At 35.1% G+C, this 22,392-nt stretch overlaps 1 protein-coding gene and 1 pseudogene across 1 annotated transcript in view; one reads left to right on the forward strand and one right to left on the reverse strand.

Moving 5' to 3' along the window:
- The window catches only part of PIGK (phosphatidylinositol glycan anchor biosynthesis class K), a 134,782-nt gene that overhangs the window by 20,078 nt on the left and 92,312 nt on the right, over positions 1–22,392 (forward strand). The window contains exons 4-5 of the mRNA XM_022581056.2: positions 19,232–19,367; positions 21,054–21,165. Coding sequence (XP_022436764.1) covers positions 19,232–19,367; positions 21,054–21,165 — 248 coding nt within the window. The remainder of the gene's footprint in view (positions 1–19,231; positions 19,368–21,053; positions 21,166–22,392) is intronic.
- LOC111178403 (protein tyrosine phosphatase type IVA 1 pseudogene) lies at positions 4,682–6,252 on the reverse strand (annotated as a pseudogene).

The following is a 22,392-nucleotide window of genomic DNA, read 5'->3' on the forward strand; positions in this document are numbered from 1 at the left end:
GTTTAACATCTTTCAACTAAGCTTTGTAATTTTGTTTTTGTTTTTTTAAAACATATTGGCTTTTTAAAAAAAATAAATTTATTTATTTATTTATTTATTTTTGGCCGTGTTGGGTTTTCATTGCTGCGTGCAGGCTTTCTCTAGTTGCAGCGAGCAGGGGCTACTCTTTGTTGCAGTGTGTGGGCTTCTCACTGGGGTGGCTTCTCTTGTCACGGAGCACGGGCTGTAGGCACGCAGGCTTCAGTAGTTGTGGCATGCAGGCCCAGTAGTTGTGGCTTGCGGGCTGTAGAGCACAGGCTCAGTAATTGTGGCACACGGGCTTAGTTGCTCCGCGGCATGTGGGATCTTCCCAGACCAGGGCTCGAACCCGTGTCCCCTGCATTGGCAGGTGGATTCTTAACCACTGCACCACCAGGGAAGTCCAAGCTTTATAATTTTTAGTTTTTGGTAGAATTTTTAGTTGTCATATTGTTTTGGTTGATACTGTAAGTGGTACCTTTTAAAAATACATTTTCTTACTTCTGATGCACATGCAGTTGGTTTTTGTGTATTGTTCTAGCAATACTGAACTCACTGAACTCTTATTAATTTTAATAATTTGACTGTAAATTCTCTTTTGGTAGCCATAAAATCTAAATGACAGTTTTCTTCCTTTAAAATCTTTGTACCATAAATTTTTTTTTATTCTTCATAAGTTTTTCATATTTGAAAATTTGGGGAAAAAAATTGTCTTTAAAGACCTCAAAATTAGTAGTCCGGGGAAATCCTTTATTTTACACATGAGAAAAATGTGTTTCTGAGAGGTAAAGTGACGTTTAAGGTCAACAACTGTGTGGTGGCAGACCTAATGCTAGAATCCTTGTATAATGATTATATTATATTGTGTTGCCCAATTCATCAGTAGAAATAAGTGAAATATTGAAGAAAAAGGATAAATGAAAGCAATTAATTAAAAATAAGTATAACTGTTGATACATCTTAGGACGTTGATGTTTGCAGGATAACTCAGTATACTGGATTTACTATTGTAAATAGTAATCTAATAACCTTACCAAAATTACAGTAGCTTGTCTTCAGAGCTTTCTCCTATGGTAAGCTTTCTCTAGAGCTGTCCATCTATTTTAGTTTGAAAATAACTCAGAAAATTATTTTTATTTTCACATTGGCCCTCCAATAGAGTGCACCTGTTGGCATCTTATGTCAAGTTTTTATGTCAGAATGTGCAATAACTTGATTTCCTAAGTATTTGTGATGGCCTTGTTAAATAGTCTTGCTGAATGATTATTTTAAAATCAATTATAAACCAATTTAAGATTCAGTGGCTTCCAAGGATTGTGTTGTAAATGTAAATAAATCACAATTTAGATTGGAGGCATTTAGCATAGTGTTTAAGAGTTCAAGCTCTTAAACTGTCTCTATTTGCTGATGACATACTATTATGTATAGAAAACGCTAAAGAGACTCCACCAAAAAATTGTTAGAACTAATAAACAAAATCAGTAAAATTGCAGGATACAAAATCAATATATGAAAATTTCTTATGCCTCTACTAATAACGAACTATCAGAAAGAGAAATTAAGAAAACAGTTCCATCAAGAACAATAAAATACCTAGGAATAAATTTAACCAAGGAGGTAAAAGACCTGTATGCTGAAAGCTATAAGACATTAATGAAAGAAACTGAAGAATACACAAATAAGTGGAAAGATAGTCTGTGTAAGAATTAATACTGTTAAAATGTCTGTACTACCTAAAGCAGTGTGTACTACCCAAGTGTCTGTACTACCGAGTGTAATCCATATCAAAATTCCAATGGCATTTTTCACAGAAATAGAAAAAACAACCCTAAAGTTTGTATAAAACCACAAAAGACCCCAAATAGCCAAAGCAGTCTTGAGAAAGAAGAAAAAAGCTGGGGGCATCACATGCCCTGATTTCAAACTATATTAAAAGCCATAATAATCAAAGCAGTATAGTATTGCATAAAAACAGATGCATAGATCAATGGAACAGAATAGAGAGCCCAGAAATAAATCCACACATATATGATCAGTTAGTTTACGACAGAGGAGCTAAAAATATACAATGGGGAAAGGACAGTCTCTTCAATAAATGGTGTTGGGAAAACTAAACAGCTACATGTAAAAGATTGAAATTAGAACATTTTCTCACACCATATATAAAAATAAACTTAAAATGGATTAAAGACTTGAACGTAAGACCTGAAACCATAAAACTCCTAGAGGAAAACACTGGCAGTAAGCTGTTTGATGTTGGTCTTGGTGATGATTTTTTGGATTTGACGTCAAAACCAAAGGCAACAAAAGCAAAAATCAACAAGTGGGACTACATCAAACTAAAAAGCTTCTGTACAAAAGGAAACCATCCACAAAATGAAAAGGCAGTCTACTGAATAGGAGAAAATATTTGCAAATCATATGTCTGATAAGGGGTTAGTGATCAAAATATATAAAGAACTTGTAAACTCAATAGCAAAAAACCAAACAATCCAATCAAAAATGAGCAGAGGATCTGAATAGACATTTTCCAAAGAAGACATACGGCTGGCCAATAAGTACATGAAAAGGTGCTTAACGTCACTAAGCATCAGGGAAATGCAAAGAAAACCACAATGAGATATTATTGTAAATAATCTAGAGATGATTTAAAGCACAGGGAGGATATTGCTGTGTAGGTTAACACGCAAATACCAAGTCATTTTATATAAAGAACTAGAACATCTGTGGATGTTCATAGGGATTTCTGGAACCAACCCCCTGCAGATACCCAGGAACAACTGTATTGGGGAACCAATAAAAGGATCCTGATACGTTTGATGTCATATAACTTTGGGTAGGTGCTAGGTTGGTCTGAGAAATACGAAGGAAGAAAGACAGTTGGTGGGGTTGGGATACACACTAATTTAATTTACTTCTTTTCCTTTCTTCTTCCTTTTCTCCTTTCCTTCTTCCTCCTTCCCTTTTCCAGCCAACAAAATATGTATTGAGAGCATATGGTGTTTAGAATACACTTGCCAATTTTTGTAATTTCAACTGATGTGGGGATACAAGGAAGAGAAAAGGGTAGAGGAGTGAACTATAACTTCCATGAAAAACCTAAGTGCTTGGCTGGTGACAGTGGGAGTGACCTCAAAATAAGTCAGACTCAACTTGACATTTCAACATGGAAAGTGGTAATAATAATAAGTATTTCTAAGAAATTTCTGAGAACTTCTAGTGGAGAATTGATACAAGCAATGTTGTAATTCTCTGTCATGTTATATCTGACTCAGGGATGTTAAAAGGATAAGTGAAATTAACATTTGTGAACATAATTTGATTTCTTTGTAGAAAAGATATTTCACAGAGTTTTATATTAATGATTTCTAAGAATTTGACCTGAGCATGAGTGGGAGATTACTCAATTCAGTAAAAGGTACCCTGACATTAAATCCTTATTCCTACCCATTAACTTATATTTAATTATATCCATCTCCAAGGCTTCAAATCATGAAATTCAGATATGTTATTTCAGAAAGTAAAACCCATATTAATCAGAACTTAATTTACCTAAACTGTCAGTTTTTTTCTACCATACTGGAAGCAAAGGACAATCAACTAAAATCATATTAGGGAGCTTGTTCTACAAATATATTTTCAGATTTATTCTGGACAAGTAAAAGCTAACTTAATATTCTGTACTTTTTCTATCTATTGTGTTATATTTAATAATAGATATTCAAATGTTAGCTTTGATATACTGATAAAGATTTTTATTTAGTAGATTGATTATACTTATACAAGAAAGTAGTTTAGATATTGTCTTTTTTTTTCCATTTCATTATTTATTTAGATGTTTAGCTCTCGCACTAGGTTTTTGCAAACTGGTGAACACTGACAAATTATTTGTCTCACAGAACTATAACTACATATTACAAGAGAATATAAGTATGTGGTCAAACTAACATTAATGTACATCACCATTTGATCAGTTTCATAATAAACTATCAAGTATCCAAGTATTGAGTTACACAGCTCAAAAGGCATAGAAAAATTAGATGTCTGCTCAGTTCACTAGCAGAAACCCACTTTAAAAAAAAAACTATTTATTTATTTATTTTTGGCTGCGTTGGGTCTTCACTGCTGTGCACAGGAGTTATTTAGTTGGGGCAAGCAGGGACTACTCTTCGTTGCAGTGCTTGGGCTTCTCATTGTGGTGGCTTCTCTTGTTGCGGAGCACAGGCTCAGTATTTGTGGCACATGGGCTTAGTTGCTCCGTGGCATGTGGGATCTTCCCAGACCAGGGATTGAACCCTTGTCCCCTGCATTGGCAGGCGGACTCTTAACCACTGCGCCACCAGGGACGTCCCCACTTCTTTTTTTTAAAAGGGAGGTTGGGAAGAGAAGAAATAAAAGCACATTTCAAACAAAAATAATAGCTGGTAAACAACTTCCAGTAGGTATGGAAAAATAACAAGAATTTCAAATATTTTATGACTAAGAATTAGCTACAATAACAAAACATCTTTATCTTTAAAAAATATTTACTAAATCAAAGAGCATATTCTACATATTCTATACAAGGTAAAGGCAGTATCTTACTAGAAATATTTAATAGCCCTCTCCTGTTCCTTTTTAGGCTCTTCCTGTTAAGTGGCACACAAAAGTACAAACATTAAAATAATTGTAAAGTTTTTTTGCTTGGAGATGTTAAAGATATACTTCTATATACAATGTAGCTTTTCAAAATGCAGATTTTCCATAACAGCACAAATGATATTTATAGAAAGATATTAAATAACACCATATGACTTGGTAAAAAATTTAACAAAAATCAATGGTTATGCAAACCTGATGTATACTGGTATGAATGTGGGCAAATGTAAATGTAAAGTGAGCAAGGAAATAACTATATAGGCCCTGCTTTCAATGTAAGAAATGACTGAAGCAGTAAACCACATAAGATCTAGAGTATTCTTAGTTCCTAGGGTTTTAGTTCTATATGATAATAAAAAACATACAAGTGTTACACTGGATATCTTGGTACCTAATCTTCCTAAATTTCTTATGCATTGAAAAGATTCTGGCATGGGAATAGATTTAAAGACTTATAACTCAGTACTGCATGAGTTCAGGAACTGGAACAAATGATAAACAAATTTGAAATGCTGAACAGCAAGAATCTTTTGCTAAGTGTCCGAATACATTGATCGTAACCTAAACATAGAAGTTCTGTCAAGCAGGTAAACTGGTAAAATTGCTTTTCAATACTCTTGTAAAAGCTTCATTAGACTTGTTCACTGAGCCAACTTCTTGGCTAACATGTGCAACAAATTAGGTCCTGTTTGAAGTTCTACTTCCAAGACAACAGCATCAGACACCTCAGTTTTATTGACCATTGAAGTCTTTGCAGCACATTGAGAATGGTACTTCTCTAAGTACAAAAGTTGCTTGATGTTAAAATCTCCATGCTGCTTTTGTTTTCTGACCTGTACTGCATCTTCCTGTTTCATTCTGCCTTCTATTAATGCTAGGGCAACAAGCAGTGGAGCTGTTCCAAGGCTTGCAACACGGTGAACAGCAGTATAGTAACCAGGTTCTTCATAAAACTTGATTTCACAAGACGTAACTAGCCATCAACAATAAGGTTGGATGGTGGTGCACCTTCATGAAAAGGCCAGTCAAGAACATGGATGCCTTCTTTTTCCATAAGAGCAGTGTCGTCGTACATTGCTTCACATACTCTTACTATTGTGGTAATCCATATTTCTTAAGTTTCTCAATAACTTTGTTCAAGGTCTCTTTGGTTGGATTGTGTATAATAAGAAAAATGTTTTTGTATGTGCCTTCAGTGGGAGTTGGGCAGTTCATGCAAGACATGTTAATTTAGTCAAAAAATACTCATTAGGGCTATGAAAGAATTAAACAAATTGAATACAGAAATGATGTAAAGAAACTTCAGCTTATTCCACTTGAAATTCTCAGTGCTTTGAGTATGAAGTTGGGAATAATGGGGAATGAGATGAACCTCCTAAGAAGAAGAAAGTCTTCAATCTTCAATCCTGTAATACTGAGCAACAGAGAGGAAGTGTTTTGAGGCTCACCCTGTCTAGGTCAGAACTGGAAAATGCTCTGTGGATTTCAGTTCAACACTTTTGTGTCCAAGTAACTGCTCTTATGCGGCTTCTTGGTGGAGGTGGTAATGAATTTCTACAGCTCTCATGTCCTCATAAAGGTCATGCTGTGCTTGGCAGTAATCTTCACTGACCTTCAGAAACTCCGTAAATGTGTGATGACAGAAAGGATTATGTTTACTCATTGAAAACTGTGGCCTAATCATGCAGTGGGTACCAAAGTGGCAGCGACACAGGCAGCTGCGGTTGCAGCTGCAGGGCGGGGCTCCGTGGTGGTCGGTTGCTGGGTGGAGACAGTGCAGGTGTTGACAGGCAGCAGGCAGGTATTGGGTTTTGAAAAATAGTTGAAATCAGAACGTTCCATTCCCCAAGCATTCTTTGTCTGATTTTATCATTATTAAAAGAAGACTTTGGGAATATTTTTCAGTTTTTTTAAAGGTGAAAACAGACTTAAAATCTGTAGCTCTAAAATTAAATGATTTGCATATTTAAAGTTTTAAAAATATTTGTAATGAAGTTTAAAGGATAAATTTCATTGAGTCATGAACAATGGAAATACTGAAATGAGATTTTTATGAGGAAGGTGATGTCCCCTTAATATTTGTTGATGCGAGTATAGAAATGATTACAGATTTTCTTTTGGCTCTGCTCACTATTTGGGAGTGAAAGTGGAGTGAAAGGCAATGTATTCCATTCTGCCAAAGAATGTAGTAATGGGTGGAAAGTGTGTGGACTTTGAAATCAAATCTCATCTCTTCTGCTTACTAGTCATGCAGCTTTGGGCAAGTGATCTGCCCTCGCTGAATTTCCTTATCTTTAGAATGGAGACAATAATAGTCTTCACGGGATTGTTGTGATTTAGTGAGAATTAAGTATCTGAAAAGACTGCAGCACAATGCCTGTCACACAGTAAACTCAACAAATATTTGTTTCCATCATCTTGTCATCTTACCTTGTTTCCATTTTTCCATAGCTTCTAATCTTATGTTTTTATAATCTTATTGAAATATGAAATCCAAAGTGATAACTTGGGTAAAATAGTAAGTGTACAATTTAATATGGAATGGTTAAATCAAATTTATGTCAGTTAACACCATTATAATGCTTTAAAAATTGTTGAAATATATTAAATTGAGATTTATTATCTTCCAGTTAATTATCCTTTTGTCTGTCATAGTCTCCATTTATATTTTTCCTCTTTAATTTTTGTCCTAGCTGACTTTTTGATCGAATTGAAGAACAGAAGTGGTAGTAAAATACTCTTCACTATCCGTGTTGTGTCTCTGTATTTTATTCTTTGCCAAATAGATTTTAAAAAACTGATAAAAAGTGATACCTCAGAAGCATAGCCATCCAAGTCTTCTTAAAGAAAAGAATATCTGAACTTAATTCTTAAGAATATCTTTCTTAGTGCCCAGAGAAATTAAGAGGACCTTTTCATTTACTTGCTATTCGAGAATAGAAATGTACCAGAGAAGGCTTATTAATGATGGTTGCATATATTTTTCATGCAAAATGTGCAGTTCAGGCATTGTGGTCAAGTCCTAGGAAACTTTGTAGCATCCTAGTGAGGTTACATATAGACTGCTAAAATCTACTGATGTTAAGCAAGATTCCAATATACTTGTCATAAAAGTAGATGAGTTGGGGAGACTGATTAAGTCAGTACAGACCATTACTGGAAAAATAACAAAAGTAAAATTTTTGTTAAACATGAGAATATGTGAAAGATTGCATATATTGATTTCCATTATGATGGATTGTATACAATATATCCAATTGTATCCTGTGTCTTTTGACAAAAAGTAGGTTATACTAGATCAGTGGATGCAATATTCTTTTTTTTTCTTTTATTAACTTTATTAACTGAATGTTGCCAGTGAATTTAAAATGTTATTTTTTCTGAACAACTAAATACAGAACTCAATACCTTTAATTGTACTTCGAATTAACTGCATTTGATCCAGTACTTTAACTTTTACAAACTGCTTCATAACACTCTACTCAGGTTATTTCTGTTTCATTAGTATGTCATTTATTGCACAAAGCTTAATATTATGCTTTATTTATTTATCACACATTCCTCTGATAAAAATAGACAAATAATTTCTAGAGGGAATGGTAAGGTAAGAAAGTTTTATCTAATACTGATGACTGTTTTTCCAGGAAACCATTAGCATCTAATGCTATTACAGCTAGAATAAAAAAACAAATTTAGTGGACCCCAATAAATGCACCTTTGGGTCATGCCAGTCTTATTATTATGCACATTTTACACTGAATTTAACCATTCACTAGGAAACCAAAATGGAAACTTTTGAGTACAAGCAATTTTTTAGCTTTTCCTTATTACTAATTCATCGTTATTGCTATTAGAATAGTAATATTAGTACACCTTTTCAAATACGCCAATTTAAAACATTTGTAAAAAAAGCCTTTTAGTTTTCTCTTTTAAAAATTGGAACACCATCTACCCCCAATTTCCTATATATATGCCTTTTAAAAATATTTTGCCAGTTATTTTCCCCTATCTAGAGCTTATTTTCTTTCTTCCTTTTTTTAAATTAACATCTTTATTGGAGTATAATTGCTTTACAATGTTGTGTTAGTTTCTGCTGTATAACAGAGTGAATTAGCTATATGTATACATATATCCCCATAGCCCCTCCCTCTTGCGTCTCCCTCCCACCCTCCCTATCCCACCCCTCTAGGTGGTCACAAAACACTGAGCTGATCTCCCTGTGCTATGCAGCTGCTTCCCACTAGCTATCTATTTTACATTTGTTAGTGTATATATGTCAGTGCTACTCTCTCACTTCGTTCCAGCTTACCCTTCCCCCTCCTTGTGTCCTCAAGTCATTCTCTACGTCTGCATCTTTATTCCTGTCCTGTCCTGCCCCTAGGTTCTTCAGAACCAGTTTTTTTTAGATTCCAGATATATGTATTAGCATACGGTATTTGTTTTTCTCTTTCTAACTTACTTCACTCTGTATGACAGTCTCTGGGTCCACGCACCTCACTACAAATAACTCAATTTCGTTTCTTTTTATGCCTGAGTAATGTTCCATTGTATATATGTGCCACATCTTCTTTATCCATTCATCTGTCGATGGACACTTAGGTTGCTTCCATGTCCTGGCTATTGTAAATAGAGCTACAATGAACATTGTGGTAATGACTCTTTTTGAATTATGGTTTTCTTAGGGTATATGCCCAGTGGTGGGATTGCTGGGTCGTATGGTAGTTCTATTTGTAGTTTTTTAAGGAACCTCCATACTGTTCTCCATAGTGGCTGTATCAAGTTACATTCCACCATCATTGCAAGACGATTCCCTTTTCTCCACACACCCTCTCCAGCATTTATTGTTTGTAGATTTTTTGATGATGGCCATTCTGACAGGTGTGAGGTGATACCTCATTGTAGTTTTTTTTTTTTTTTTTTTTTTTGCGGTACGCAGGCCTCTCACTGTTGTGGCCTCTCCCATTGCGGAGCACAGGCGCCGGATGCGCAGGCTCAGCGGCCATGGCTCATGGGTCTAGCCGCTCCGCGGCATGTGGGATCTTCCCGGACTGGGGCATGAACCCGTGTCCCCTGCATCGGTAGGCGGACTCTCAACCACTGCGCCACCAGGGAAGCCCCTCATTGTAGTTTTGACTTGCATTTCTCTAATGATTAGTGATGTTGAGCATTCTTTCATGTGTTTGTTGGCGATCTGTATATCTCCTTTGGAGAAATGTCTGTTTAGGTCTTCTGCCCATTTTTGAATTGAGTTGTTTGTTTTTTTGATATTGAGCTGCATGAGCTGCTTGTAAATTTTGGAGATTAATCCTTTGTCAGTTGCTTTGTTTGCAAATATTTTCTTGCATTCTGAGGATTGTCTTTTCGTATTGTTTATGGTTTCCTTTGCTGTGTAAAAGCTTTGAAGTTTCATTAGGTCCCATTTGTTTATTTTTGGTTTGATTTCCATTTCTCTAGGAGGTGGGTCAAAAAGGATCTTGCTCTGATTTATGTCATAGAGTGTTCTGCCTATGTTTTCCTCTAAGAGTGTTATAGTGTTTGGTCTTACATTTAGGTCTTTAATCCATTTTGAGTTTATTTTTGTGTATGGTGTTAGGGAGTGTTCTAATTTCATTCTTTTGCATGTAGCTGTCCAGTTTTCCCAGCACCACTTATTGAAGAGGCTGTCTTTTCTCCATTGTATATTCTTGCCTCCTTTATCAAAAATAAGGTGACCATATGTGCGTGTGTTTATCTCTGGGTTTTCTATCCTGTACCATTGATCTATATTTCTGTTTTTGTGCCAGCACCATATTGTCTTGATTACTTTAGCTTTGTAGTATAGTCTGAAGTCAGGGAGCCTGATTCCTCCAGCTCCGTTTTTCATTCTCAAGATTGCTTTGGCTATGTGGGGTCTTTTGTGTTTCCATACAAATTGTGAAACTTTTTGTTCTAGTTCTGTTAAAAATACCATTGGTAGTTTGATAGGGATTGCATTGAAACTGTAGATTGCTTTGGGTAGTATAATCATTTTCACAATGTTGATTCTTCCGGTCCAAGAACATGGTATATCTCTCCATCTGTTTGTATCATCTTTAATTTCTTTCATCAGTGTCTTATAGTTTTCTGCATACAGGTCTTTTGTCTCCTTAGGTAGGTATATTCCTAGGTATTTTATTCTTTTTGTTGCAGTGGTAGATGGGAGTTTTCCTTAATTTCTCTTTCAGATTTTTCATTGTTAGTGTATCAGAATGCAAGAGATTTCTGTACATTAATTTTGTATCATGCTACTTTACCAAATTCTTGATTAGCTCCAGTAGTTTTCTGGTAGCATCTTTAGGATTCTCTATGTATAGTATCATGTCATCTGCAAACAGTGACAGCTTACTTCTTTTCCGATTTGATTCCTTTTATTTCTTTTTCTTCCCTGATTGCTGTGCCTAAAACTTCCAAACCGTGTTGAATAATAGTGGTGAGAGTGGGTAAACTTGTCTTGTTCCTGATCTTAGAGGAAATGGTTTTGGTTTTGCGCCATTGAGAACGATGTTGGCTGTGGGTTTGTCATATATGGCCTTTATTATGTTGAGGTAGGTTCCCTCTATGCCCATTTTCTGGAGAGTTTTTATAATAAATGGGTGTTGAATTTTGTCAAAAGCTTTTTCTGCATCTATTGAGATTATCATGTGGTTTTTATGCTTCAGTTTGTTAATACGGTGTATCACATTGATTGATTTGCGTATATTGAAGAATCCTTGTGTTCTTGGTGTGAACCCCACTTGATCATGGTCTATGATCCTTTTAATGTGCTGTTGGGTTCTGTTTGCTAGTATTTTGTTGAGGATATTTGCATCTATGTTCATCAGTGATATTGGCCTGTAGTTTTCCATCTTGTTTAATGTGTCATTCAAAGCTTGTGTTTCCTTGTTGATTTTCATTTTGGGTGATATGTCCATTGGTGAAAGTGGGGTATTAAAGTCCCATATTATTTCTGTGTTACTGTCGATTTCCACTTTTATGGTTTTTGGCATTTGCCTTATGTATTGAGGTGCTCCTCTGTTGGGTGCATAAATATTTACAATTGTTATATCTTCTTCCTGGATCGATCCCTTGATCATTATGTAGTGTCCTTTTTTGTCTCTTATAATAGTCTTTATTTTAAAGTCTATTTTGTCTGATATGAGAAGTGCTACTCCAGCTTTCTTTTGATCTCCGTTTGCATGGAGTATCTTTTTCCATCCCCTCACTTTCAGTCTGTATGTGTCCCTAGGTGTGAGGTGGGTCTCTTGTAGAGACATATATATGGGTCTTGTTTTTGTATCCATTCAGCCAGTCTGTGTATTTTGTTTGGAGCATTTAATCCATTTACATTTAAGGTAATTATTGATATGTATGTTCCTGTTACCATTTTCTTAATTGTTTTGGGTTTGTTTTTGTAGGTCTTTTCCTTCTATTGTGTTTCCTCCCTAGAGAAGTTCCTTTAGCATTTATTATAAAGTTGGTTTGGTGGTGCTGAATTCTCTTAACTTTTGCTTGTCTGTAAAGGTTTTAATTTCTCCGTCAAATCTGAATGAGATCTTTGCTGGGTAAAGTAATCTTGTTTGTAGGATTTTCCCTTTCGTCACTTTAAATATGTCCTGCCACTCCCTTCTGGCTTGCAGAGTTTCTGCTGAAAGATCAGCTGATAACGTTATGGGGATTCCCTTGTATGTTATTTGTTGCTTTTCCCTTGCTGCTTTCAATATTTTTTCTTTGTATTGAATTTTTGATAGTGTAATTAATATGTGTCTTGGAGGGTTTCTCCTTGGATTTATCCTGTATGGGACTCTCTGTGCTTCCTGGACTTGATTGACTATTTCCTTTCCCATGTTAGGGAAGTTTTTGACTATAATCTCTTCAAATATATCCTCAGTCCCTTTATTTTGCTCTTCTTCTTCTGGGACCCCTGTAATTCGAATGTTGGTGCCTTTAATGTTGTCCCAGAGGCTGTCCTCATTTCTTTTCATTCTCTTTTCTTTATTCTGCTCTGTGGTAGTTATTTCCACTATTTTATCTTCCAGGTCACTTATCTGTTCTCCTGCCTCAGTTATTCTGCTATTGATTCCTTGTAGAGAATTTTTAAATTCATTTATTTTTTTGTTCATCATTGTTTGTCAGCTCTCTAGTTCTTCTAGGTCCTTTTAAACGTTTCTTGTATTTTCTCCATTCTATTTCCAAGATTTTGGATCATCTTTACTATCATTACTCTGAATTCTTTTTCAGGTAGACTGCTTATTTCCTCTTCAGTCGTTTGGTCTGGTGGGTTTTTACCTTGCTCCTGCATCTGCTTCACATTTCTTTGTCTTCTCATTTTGTTTAACTTACCGTGTTTGGGGTCTCCTTTTCACAGGCTGCAGGTTCGTAGTTCCTGTTGTTTTTGTCATCTGTCCCTGTTGGCTAAGGTTGTTTCAGTGGTTTGTGTAGGCTTCCTGGTGGAGGGGACTGGTGCCTGTGTTCCTGTGGGTCGGGCTGGATCTTGTCTTACTGGTGGGCAGGGCCGTGTCCAGTGGTGTTTTTTGGGGTGTCTGTGACCTTATTATGATTTTAGGCAGCCTCTCTCCTAATGGGTGGGCTTGTGTTCCTGTCTTGCTAGTTGTTTGGCATGGGGCGTCCAGCTCTGGAGCTTGCTGGCTTTGGGTGGAGCTGGGTCTTAGCTTTGAGACAGGGATATCTGGGAGAGCTCTCACCGGTTGCTATTATGTGGGGCCGAGAGGTCTCTGGTGGACCAGCGTCCTGAATTCTGTTCTCCCACCTCAGAGGCTCAGGCCTGATCCCTGGCTGGAACACCTGTACCCTGTCAGTCACATGGTAATCATTCTTTCCAGTGGTGGACCAACAGTGAGACAGGGAGAGTGGTTTGTCCAAGCTAAAATCCAGCTGGAGGAGGTCATGGAGAGGACATAACGGCTGGTTGAACAGGGAAGTGGACGCAGGCAGTTCCGTGACTTGACTGTTGGGTTAGTGGAGGCGCCTTCCCCACAGCAACATTCGTTATTTTGACCATTTCTGTGAGCCATCCGATGGCTCGAACCATCGTTATTTTGACCATTTCTGTGAGCCATCCATCTCGAACTCTGTGAGTTCGAGAAATATAATAACTTGTAGTTTTGCTAATATAATGCACAGATTTGAATTTCAAGCCTTGAAGCTGGTGTGCTTGACTAAGTCAGTAAACTAAATAGTTAGTGGGAAGGTGAGCAATGGAAAACAGGAAAAAAGAGATGGAAAACTTGTCTACACAATACTAATTTTAGCTCTGATAAGAGAAGGGAAGGAGTGGATGGGGCACCTCTGCTGCTTACCTCCTCCTCCATTATAGGAAGAGTGGTTAATATTGGGCAGTGTTTGGAAGCAGAGATAAGAGCAATCAGGACTTATGTGTAGGCTATAGGTTCAGGTGCAGATGGCTGAGAGTGAAAATGGCAGGCTTGGTGGCTGAAAAGATGTTGGTGAGAGAAGGGCCAGTAGCAGGATGTAATCCCAATGCCTTTCTGTAAGAAGAGAGTCAGGGGCTTTAGAGAATTAATTGGAGAATGTCTAGAACATTAGCCTCTGTATCTCTTTGATGTTCTGTTCTCTGATTTTTGCATTTAAATGGACAGTTAAATTTTTCAGTTATACCTTACTACTTTTAAAGGAGAAATTACATACCCTAGTGCTGTTCTTCAATTTAAGAGTTTGCTATGGTCTCTGGATGGTTCCATTTAGAATTTCAAGGGCCTATTTTATGTTAGTTATTTGCCATAAATATTGAACAGCAATAATGAGTGCATGCATTTAACTTAATTATCTGAGTTGATTAAATTATCAATATAAAACAAAACACACCATTAAATTCTTTCAAATTCCAGTTCACATAGTGTCAGGGTAATGCAGAATTACTAAAAACAAAGGTTCATGTCACACAAAATGGGTTTGACTTCAAACTCCACTACTTACTAGCTGTGTGACCTGGGACATGTTACTTAACTTCTTTGTGCCTCAGTTTCATAACCTGTAAAACAGGTATGATAATAATATGTATCTTGGAAATAATGTATGAGATAATGCCTGTAATGTGCTTATTTTATTAGTGCAATGCTGGAGATATACCAAGTGCTCAATAAATGTTATTTATTATTGTATTATACTAAACCCCATCTGACTTACATATATGAGCCTATAGCTACCTAGCTCAACCCTTATGTAACATGTCTGTTGCTGTTGACTGTCTCTGCAGTGCAGTTTTTTGAGTTTTATTTCTAATAATATAAGGGCAGAATACCTGGTATCATATAGTCTTATAATGCCAAATATTTACAATTTGGCAAATTGAAAGTAATTCACAAAGTCTTGATGGTCCAACACCTGTGACTAGCAGATTTGTTATGATTAGTTTTGTAGAGCATTGGTGGCGAGATTTGTTAACTTGGCGATTCCTCAAGACATGGAAGAAAAGGAAGAAGAAAAGCCAAAAGTAAATTACTCTGGCATCAAGCTAACAATTATATAACAAAATTTGTTGAATTTGCTTGGTCCCGTAGTCATTAGATTGCTGCAGAAGAGGTAACCCACAGAGCATTCTGAATAATTTATGTCAGGAAAAAAAAGTAACACTTATGAGCAGAAACTCAGAGATTTAAGAGAGCATCAAAGATCTCTGTGATCCTCAAATCCTCAGTTGCTTTAATTTCAACTACTATTCTAGATGATGATATTGAAGATAAGCTTGGTGTAGGTTGCTAAAGATGCTCTAAGGTAGTATTATCTGATTAGTAGCGTGGTTAAAGAATGTATAGCAATTTTAAGTGAATGGTTTAAAAACATTTTCACCAATACAGTAATTTATTTAAATTTCATTTAGTGAAAAATTTTTCTTATGGCAATACCAGCCTGTTATAAATGAAAAGTTATGCTTTTTGAAACGTCATACTCTAATGGTCTAGAGCAGTGAAAGATTATTTATTTAAAATGTTTTTTTTTTTTTTTTTTTTTTTTTTACCCATTGGTTACTGGTTCCTGACTGGGCCAAGGAAGAATTTCAGGGAGGAGGGTAAAGAATGGCCGAGCAGCCCTGATACAGGGCTTACCTGTTCCTTCAATGTTAGACAAACATAATAATGGGAAAGTATTTATTTCAGACCATTTTCCACTCACATATGTTTCTAGAACTGGGTTTCATGCCTTCTTTTTTGAGAGGTTTTAAAATTTCTTTTTCATTTTGATGATCTTTAAAATCTATTTAAGCATGATCAGGGTATTCTATTAGATCAGACACCAAATAGTGGTAAGGGAAGAAAATTTTAGCAGTTTCTTTATGTTTCTTTTTTTTAATCTATAAAAGAATGAAGTTGTGCTTCACTAATATTTATTATATATATTTGAAATAGCAAATACATATGACTTACAAATCAGTAGATATATATATATACATGTGTGTCCTCACATTTTTTTTAACTAACAGGAGTGAGTGTATGATTTAAACAGTGTGGAAACTACTTATATAAATAACCACTGTATTTGTTTCAAACCCAGTTTGAACTTTATACAATTTCAGTGCTCACCTTTTGGTTTTGTGCTGAGAGGCCATACCATATGCTTTGTTGTGTGATGTAGGTTTTGCTGGGCCTTGAGTAAAGTGTGAGAGTTGAGTCATCACACATGGTAGTATAGGATTGCCAAACTGTAAGAATATCATATTCTTCTATCAATTGGATATATTTGAGGGATTTTTGTCTTAATTTTAATAAGATAACAAAGCAACTTGCTATCATTATTTATAGGAATGTAGTAGTGTGTCTTCAATGTAGCTTTTTTTTTGTCTTGATTCTAGCAGTGATTGTTTGATACCCACTCAGTGAAGACTTAAATAACTGCTGTGATGTTAACCTGATATTCAGGTGAAAAAGGCACTTTAAGGAGATAACAAGTTAGATCTCATGTAACTGGTGTCCAAAGAGTGTTTGTTGGCAAAAGCCTTAGTTAAATGTAAGATCTGATTATCCTGAACAGTAAACAAAGCATGGAAATTATGAATGGCATTTTGTGCAACATACTTTTGTGAACAGATATATTCGATATCATAAAATTAAATAGTAGTGTGGATGTCAAAATATAGACAAAATTGAAGTGTAGAGCCAGGCCTGAAGTTAACCTCTTTCTCCTGTTAAATACAACAGCAGTCATTTAATTTCAGCAAAGTAACATCATCCTTCAAATGGAATTAATGTTCTTAGAATATTATTAGTTTAGTAGTTTTATTAGAATCTACTTTATAATTTTGTATTTATTTTTAGTTTTGTAAGAAATATAAGCCTAAGGAGTTTATTTTCATGTATATATTTAAGTATCATTTTACAAATAATTTTATGCTTGGGCCAGGTGAAAGGGGTTTTTTTCTCCAGAAAAGAGTTCTGAACTTTCAGAAACAGTGCATTAGAATATGTGGTTGAATTTCTAAACCTTTGAAAATTCAGTCTGTTTTCTGTCCTGTTTTTTATTTATTATCTACAGATATAATGAATTTTTTTTTAATTTATTTTTTTTTGTGGTACGCGGGCCTCTCACTGTTGTGGCCTCTCCCGTTGCGGAGCACAGGCTCCGGATGTGCAGGCTCAGCGGCCATGGCTCATGGGCGCAGCCGCTCTGCGGCATGTGGGATCTTCCCGGACCGGGGCACGAACCCGTGCCCCCTGCATCGGCAGGAGGACTCTCAACCACTGCGCCACCAGGGAAGCCCGATAATGAATTTTTTTATGATATATTGATTATGTTAACCAAAGGTTATAGTGTTGATTGAATTTATAATTTTAAGCTGAAGCGACTACTTCTTTATGAAATTGACATTGTATAGATATTAAGTAATCATTTCATTTCAAGGAATGAAATTAACCTTCAACCAAAAACATGACCTAAAGGAATATTTTTATTTTTATATTGAGATTTATAGGTCAGTTCATTCTTGTTTAATAGTGGCTTATAACAGGAAAGATATGATTGATAATAACAATATAAATCATTTTAAGTTATTAAAATGAGAAGATATATTTTCCATTTTAAGAGGAATAACTTTCACCATTCTGTGAGTATGAATCAGTAACAGCTGAAGATCTGATCTTTGAATGTGGCAGTGTTGGAACCCTTTCAAAATAGAAACCTAGCCAATTTTCAAGAAAAATCACAGTGTTTCAGTTCTGAACTTTAATGTATTTGGACCATATGCGGCAGAACATTTTCTTCTTGCTATCTCTTGCCAAACTAATTACATATGCCACATTAATTTTTCCCTTATGTTTGGGAAGCTCAAGTATATTGTAGAATAAAGAATTGCCTGATTCATGTTCACCAGTTTTAATGGAAAGATCAAGATGAGAAGCATTTAATTAAAGAGAGACTTTGTAATTTTCTCTCAAAGAAAATAAAAGCAAAAATGAAAATGTTTCATTCACTTAATGAATGTTTATTGAATACCTACTATATGCCAAGCTGTATTACTAAGCCTGAGTGATACAGTGGTGAACAGGACAGATAAAAGCCCCTGCCCTCAGAGAGATGCTCATATTCTAATGGGAGGGGGTAGTGGGAGAAGATGGGGATTTCAGATTCGTAAATGACCTATAGGAAAGAAAACTTGAAGTGAGAATAGAGTACCTTAGCTGAGATTTGAATGATATGAAGATTTGGGAGGAGAGAAGTCTAAATTTGGTCAGTAGCCCCTGAATTGGGAAAGGCTTGGCATATTCCTGGAACAGTATGGAAGTAGCATCGTGAACATGGGTGCTAGGGGCTGAAGTTAGAGAGACAGACAGAGACCACATTGAGCCTTTTAGACCATGTAAGGAATTTCTGTTTTCCTCTAATTATAATGGGGAGTTCTTGAATGGTTTTAAGTGAGAAAGTTTAGTGATTTGACTTGTTTAAGGAAGGTCACTCTGGTGGCTATAAGGGGAATGAACCATGGGAGGGTGAGAGTGGAAGTGGGAAGCCAGGTGGGAGCTAATCCAGCACCTAGTCCAGCATCATCTAGAGATGATGGTGGCTGGTGTCAGGGAGATGGAGTGGAGCCAGTGAAGAATGACTGCATTGGAGATGTGTTCCTGTGGTACAGTGATTACACTTGCTGATGGATTGCATGTTTTCATACTTAAGCATTTGAGATTCTGAAAAGTAGATTCTTTGGAATGTCATAGTTTAACTCAGTAAGTCTTGAGAGTTTCAAATATTATTAAAATTGAAAAAAATGTTTTGGGAGGACAGTGTAGCTCCTTCATCTTAGCTTCCTTTTGCTATATGGCATAAAGTATACTCTGTTGGGAAAAAAAATTAAGTTAGTTAATTTCAAGTTCTGCGGATAAGTTCATGACAGATTGTTCTAATTTCTCGACTTTAAAACTTATACTACATAAAGATATGAAAAAAATAATTAAAGCTCTTTTAAATATGTCCTCAATAATTATTTTGAGTTAATTTTAATAAAGAAAGAATGAAGATAATTACCATATTATATAAATAGAATATATTTGTTTTTACCTTTCTGGTTTTATTTAAATAGTACACTATATTTACTGAAATTTTTTTTTCCTAGTCACATTGTTCTGATGCTTGCAGATGATATGGCATGCAACCCTAGAAATCCTAAACCAGCTACAGTGTTTAGTCACAAGAATATGGAATTAAATGTGTATGGAGATGATGTGGAAGTGGATTATAGAAGTTATGAGGTAAATTGTTTAGTTTAGCAACATTTTTGAAATATTTTCACTTTTAAGCTTTAAAATAGTGGTAGAATAAAATAATCTTATTCTTTTTCTTTAAACTTTGTACATGATTGTCACTGAAACCTTGCTATAATTCTGTTTCTGGAGTTCATATTAAGGAAACAATATATGAGTAAAACTGTCACAGCATAAATATTTCATATATGTATCTAGGATAGAACAACTTTATCTTGGCTTCTATATTAGAGTATTTTATTGATGTTTAATGTATCAACATTCTTTTATAGTAAGTATATTCTTTGTTTTTCATATTTGATCTAAAATTTCAAGTTTTATATTTTTAGTAAGTATATTGTGAAAATACTAAAGTGACTAACACTACTTAGAGGTAATCACTTTTAATATGCTTCCAGTGTTTTTAGCATGTATGATTAAAAATAAAAATGTAAATTTGGAAAAATGGCATTATACTATATTTTCTCCCTTTGAAACTTCATTTTAAATTTAATAAATTGTATGTTTAAAATTTGAAGTCTTCCTTGATGAAGTCTTCCTCAATAATCCTTCCCCTTTTACCAAGTTTACCAAAAGTAAGACACAATTTCCCATGTTCCCAGACCTGTTTTGAAGCAATTTAAAAAGAATATCTTTTCCCAGGCTGTAAGCTGCTTGAGAACATGGCCTGTATCTTACACCTAGAGAGTTCCTGTAACCTTCTGAAGGCACTCAAAAATGTTTGTTCAACAGTTAAATGTTTATGAATGTTGGACTTTTTCTTGTTTATTTAGTCATTATAAAATGTAGACCAAATACTTCCCTTCCTTGTTAGCCAACAAGAAGTCCTGTTAAAGAAAAACACTTAGCATTTTGCTGTCTTCTGGGAAAAATGTAAACCAAATAGCTTACATACACACACACACACACACACACACACTTACATACTCATGATCTAGGGAAAAGTCGAACAAGAAAGCTGGATTGATTTTCTGCTTTTTAAATTTAGATCTGTATAGTATAACTTCAAATTAGCATTATACTCCCAAGACCTTAAATATCTTTCAAAGAATCCCAGATGTCCAGAAATTCCTGGTTGGGAAATCTGGTTTACAGTGTTATGAATTTTTTACATGTTAAAGATACCCCTAATGAAATTTAAGTAACAAAATACATTAAAAAATCAAAGATGCATAATTTGGGAATTATTTATGGATCTATCCTTATGGTTTTATTTTTATAATTTATTATGGACCTGTCTTTCACTGTTAATCTAGAATTGACTAAGTAGTTGCACATATTAATTGCAATGGTTATAATGTTGTTGAATTTATTTATGTTTCTATATCTTGTTTCTTCCCAGAGAACTGCCTGTGAAGACAGACTGATAATCTTTAAGTTTTTGGCAATATTTTGTATAGTATTTGAATTTTTAAATGTATAATTAACCTATTTTTCCCCAAGGTAGTTTTTATTTGTTAGTTTTTAGTATTTTTTAAAAAATGGAAACAAAGTTAGTTTGAGGTATACATTTAACTAAATATATTTTAATTGAGTTATATTTCTCTTCAGGTTTTATTTTCAGTTTATGCTGAGTAATACATAGAGAAAGAAGAAGGAATATTTTTGAAAGTAAAAAACAATTATCAGGTTTCCCTCAATTCTATTTCATCTGATTTTTCACTTATTTTTCAGGTAACTGTGGAAAATTTTTTACGGGTATTAACTGGGAGGATTCCATCTAGTACGCCTCGGTCAAAACGTCTTCTTTCTGATGATAGGAGTAATATTCTTATTTATATGACAGGTAATTTCATAATTTAGATATTTAATGATAGCATATGTTGCAACTCTTTTCAAAAAGGAATTTGTGTGGAAAGAAATTTAAACATCTTAAATTATTTTGGTTCAAGTAGTTTGATAGTTTGTTATGAAGTTCTCTTTTCTCATAATGTATAAAAACTTGAAACGATATTTTAGAACAGTGTATTACTCATCAACTGATGATAAAACAGGTGCAGAATGATTCTTAGATGTCATACAGCAAGACAGTGACCCCCTACTTAGTGGTCTTCTTTTCTTTATCATGTTGCATTTATTTACAGCTTTTAAAATACAATCAATTTATAAACTTTCTAAATTAACCCAGCAAGTTAATGAAGTCAGAAAAATTTTCATTTTAGTTTATCTGACATTTACAAGAAATTTTAAAGTTTTTGTGGCAAATAGGATGAAGTACAGTCTTGTAGCTTGGCTTTATTTGATGTACTAAACAAAAGGTTTTACAACATTTTTTTCTGAGTCTGTTGATCCTCTTTCAGGATAGCTCCAGGTATGGGAGAAATTCCAGTATCTAAGAAAGAATTGGCAAACCCTGGCCCATGGAAGGGCTACTGTTTTGGAAGTAAAGTTTTATTAGAACATAGTTGTAACCATTTGTTTTGTGTATTGTCTGTGGCTGCTTTTACATTACAGTGGTAGAGTCCAGGAGTTGCAACAGAGACCATATGGCTCACAAGTCTAAAACATTTACCACATGGCCCTTTACAGAAAAAGCTTGCCAACCCGTGTAAGAGAACGGGAAGGTTGATAATTATGATAATATGATAATAAAAACGGTAATAGCTAATATTTATTGAGGCTTACTATACATCACGCAGTATTCTTAATCATTGTGTATATTAGTTCATTTCATCCTCACAACAATCTAAAGATTTAGGTGCCGATTTTCAGGGCTGTCATATATGGTTGTGTGGGTTGTGCACTGCATATAAGTGTCTGGCTCGGGTGGTGAGTGGGAGCTGAGATCTAGTATATGTTTACATTTACTCAGCTGTGTTCCCTGCTATAAAGTTGTGTCTAATGGGAGAGAGAAATATTCCTCTTCCCTTAACCCACCCTAAGGCATAGCCACTAACCACTTTTGAGCTTACAGGACTGCTTATATTCAGTGGGAGCACTGAAACACACAGATTTTTCTACTTTGTTACCCAGTGGGAAGTACCTTTTGAAAATCTGCACAAAGGATGTATAT

The sequence above is a fragment of the Delphinapterus leucas genome, chromosome 1 (assembly GCF_059928025.1).
Source record: "Delphinapterus leucas isolate spDelLeu-1000000601 "Yukka" chromosome 1, BTC_Dleu_Yukka2, whole genome shotgun sequence".
In the NCBI taxonomy this organism is placed as follows: domain Eukaryota; kingdom Metazoa; phylum Chordata; class Mammalia; order Artiodactyla; family Monodontidae; genus Delphinapterus; species Delphinapterus leucas.